The sequence below is a fragment of the Empidonax traillii genome, unplaced genomic scaffold (genome assembly GCF_003031625.1).
Source record: "Empidonax traillii isolate 1590-97213 ecotype Southwest subspecies unplaced genomic scaffold, ASM303162v1 scaffold348:size657943, whole genome shotgun sequence".
Taxonomy (NCBI): Eukaryota; Metazoa; Chordata; class Aves; order Passeriformes; family Tyrannidae; genus Empidonax; species Empidonax traillii.
The window spans coordinates 77,963-80,533 of NW_020955541.1; the positions used below are offsets into that span (position 1 = coordinate 77,963).

Here is a 2,571-nt window from a genome sequence, read left to right on the forward strand (position 1 = left end):
ATCTTCTGAAATATTTTAGGCACAGCATTGACATGCCTTGATACAGCGTATCTGTTAAATCTGTTACCATATCAAATTTTCTGTGTAGGCTATGGATTTAACAGGCTGATTGCTATACTTCTTTGGCCACACAGTGTACTCACTGACATATGAGAGGTTTTATAAAATCTCATAGTCACTTACTCCAAGCTTTTCTTCCCTCCCTCCTCCCCCGAAAAACAGACAAACAAAAAAACCAAACCCTTTTAGTCAGACATTATACAACTGCCACTCTCCCAAGTAAAATTTTTTAAAAACACTCCAATGTCCTAAAAACAATTAAATAAGCAAGCCTGAGCATATAAAAATGTGCACCTGGATCAACTGGTTAATATATATATATATATATATATATACATATACACACATATATATATACATATATGGTTTTATATGAATATATAATATATATTTTATATGTATTATATACGAATGCACAATTTATAAATGCATAATATATAATATCTTTATCAATACATAGAATACATTTCAAATATATAAATATACAAATATATATTATACATATGAAAGACATATTAAAAAATGTCAAAGCCCTGTTGAAAGTTTTTCATCTCAAAATTATCGCTCGCATAGGCACAAGCTTGCAAAGGTTTGTTGTGAAGGGATGCACACGGTAAGCCTGTCAGCCCTCTGCGCTCTCTTATTTCTGCGGGACACCTCTACCGGTGCTCGCTAAGCCACTACGCAAGCGCTACAGATCGCTGCACTTAGGCTGACTGCAACTCGGTTCACACTTGCAGCTGCTTAAGCGAGACTTTGGGGCCTTTTTTCCCCCCTCTTGCCGGAGCCGGGGGCGGGGCGGGCGGTCCGTGCCCACCCAGCCCCCCTCCCACGCCCGGCCCGGCCCGGCCCGGCCCCGCCGCACTCACTTGATGACCGTGCCTTTGGCGCCCCCTGCCGTGGTGAGCATGACGCGCGTCGTGAGGCTCCCGCGCAGGTCGTCCTCGTCGAGGCCCAGCAGGGCGGCGCAGCGCTCCAGCGACGGCTGGCTCTGCGCCCGCGGCGTGCAGCCCCCTGCGGAGACACCGGGAACACCGCGTCACAGCCCGCACGGCACCCGCATTTCCCGAGGGACACACACACACACACACACACACCCCGCGCGTCACACCCCGCACGGCACCCGCACCCCCGAGGGACACACACACCCACACACACCCCGCGCACCACAGCGCGGCAGAGCAACAGCCACCACCAGCCCAGCTCTAGGACAAACACTGGCCGGTGATGGTCCTGCCCGGCCCCTGCTGGTCATCGTCCTACTAAACATCATAATGTTACCAGCGAAGGGAGCGTCGGCTTTGAAGGAATCAAAGGTTCGCCTCTGGAAATTACTTCATGTAGTTAAATGGGAAGAGTCAGTTTTGAAAACCCAAGAAAATACCAGGAAGTAAATGCAAAAATAACCCCCTGCCAAAAACTACAGACGTAATTCTGTATTTCTAGAACACTGTCCAGGCTGTTCAAAAAACAACCTGCTCGTATCCCAAAATGCAGACGTGCTAACACCTACAAATTAGCTGTAGTGACAAAACTTCTGGACTTGGATGTTCCTGTAATCCTCCAGGCTTCCTTGCTATGCAGCAGAAGTGCCTGGCATGGCAGACTCTTGCATTTTTCAGATAAAGGTATGTACACTTCCCAAGTAAACAGCCAAGAGAAGTGCTCCCTTTTGCTCTCTGCACCTCATCCCTCTGTGTGTGCCAGGGCTCAGCCAGCACAGATCTCTCAACTGGAGCACCAAACACTTTAGGAAAATCTAACACTTATTTACATGTATTTCGTGTTGTTTGCAGTAAGAATTTGTTCACGGTAAAACTTATTTCTACAGGTAGGCAAAGAGGCCAAAAGGTATAACTAGTCAAACATCACTTGAATTCCTTCCATTCCTCTACAATGACAGTAAGGGGTAGGGAGAAGGGGGAAAAAAAAAAAAAAAAAAAAGGAGGAGTCCTTAAAAGTTTAAGGCTTTTGTGACTAATTTTGGATGCTCTGAAACACTGTCTGACCTGGAGAAAACAACTTTTGATTGGTGCTTCCAAGAAAGCAGTAACAGAACTTCAGAGGGTCTCTTGTAAGAGACATACTGCCTGAAGCAGTTGAAATACACATCCTGTGTGAACACGCATAGAAGGTGAGAGCAGATAAAGCCCAATGAAATGAACATTTCAGAAGTTCCATAATTTATGCCAGAAGAATAACGGGTCTGAATTTCAACATTCAGAGATTATAAGTCTTCCGGTGACCTTCCCTTTTTTAAACCCTGACTTTTCTCACCATTCATGGTTCTTCCTCTTACTTATAGAATCATAGAATCATAGAATAGATTGGGTTGGAAAAGACCTCCAAGATCATCAAGTCCAACCCCTGATCCAACTCCAATTACTATATCATGGCACTAAGGGTCACATCCAATCTCTGCTTAAAAACCTCCAGGGATGGTGAATCCACCACCTCTCTGGGTAGGCCGTTCCAATGCCTGATTACCCTCTCCGTAAAGAATTTCTTCCT

At 45.4% G+C, this 2,571-nt stretch overlaps 1 protein-coding gene across 1 annotated transcript in view; it reads right to left on the reverse strand.

Moving 5' to 3' along the window:
* MYO6 (myosin VI) overlaps nucleotides 1-2,571 on the reverse strand; it is a 116,234-nt gene that overhangs the window by 51,586 nt on the left and 62,077 nt on the right. Inside the window, exon 12 of the mRNA XM_027892380.1 lies at nucleotides 930-1,074. Within this exon, the coding sequence (XP_027748181.1) occupies nucleotides 930-1,074 (145 nt within the window). The remainder of the gene's footprint in view (nucleotides 1-929; nucleotides 1,075-2,571) is intronic.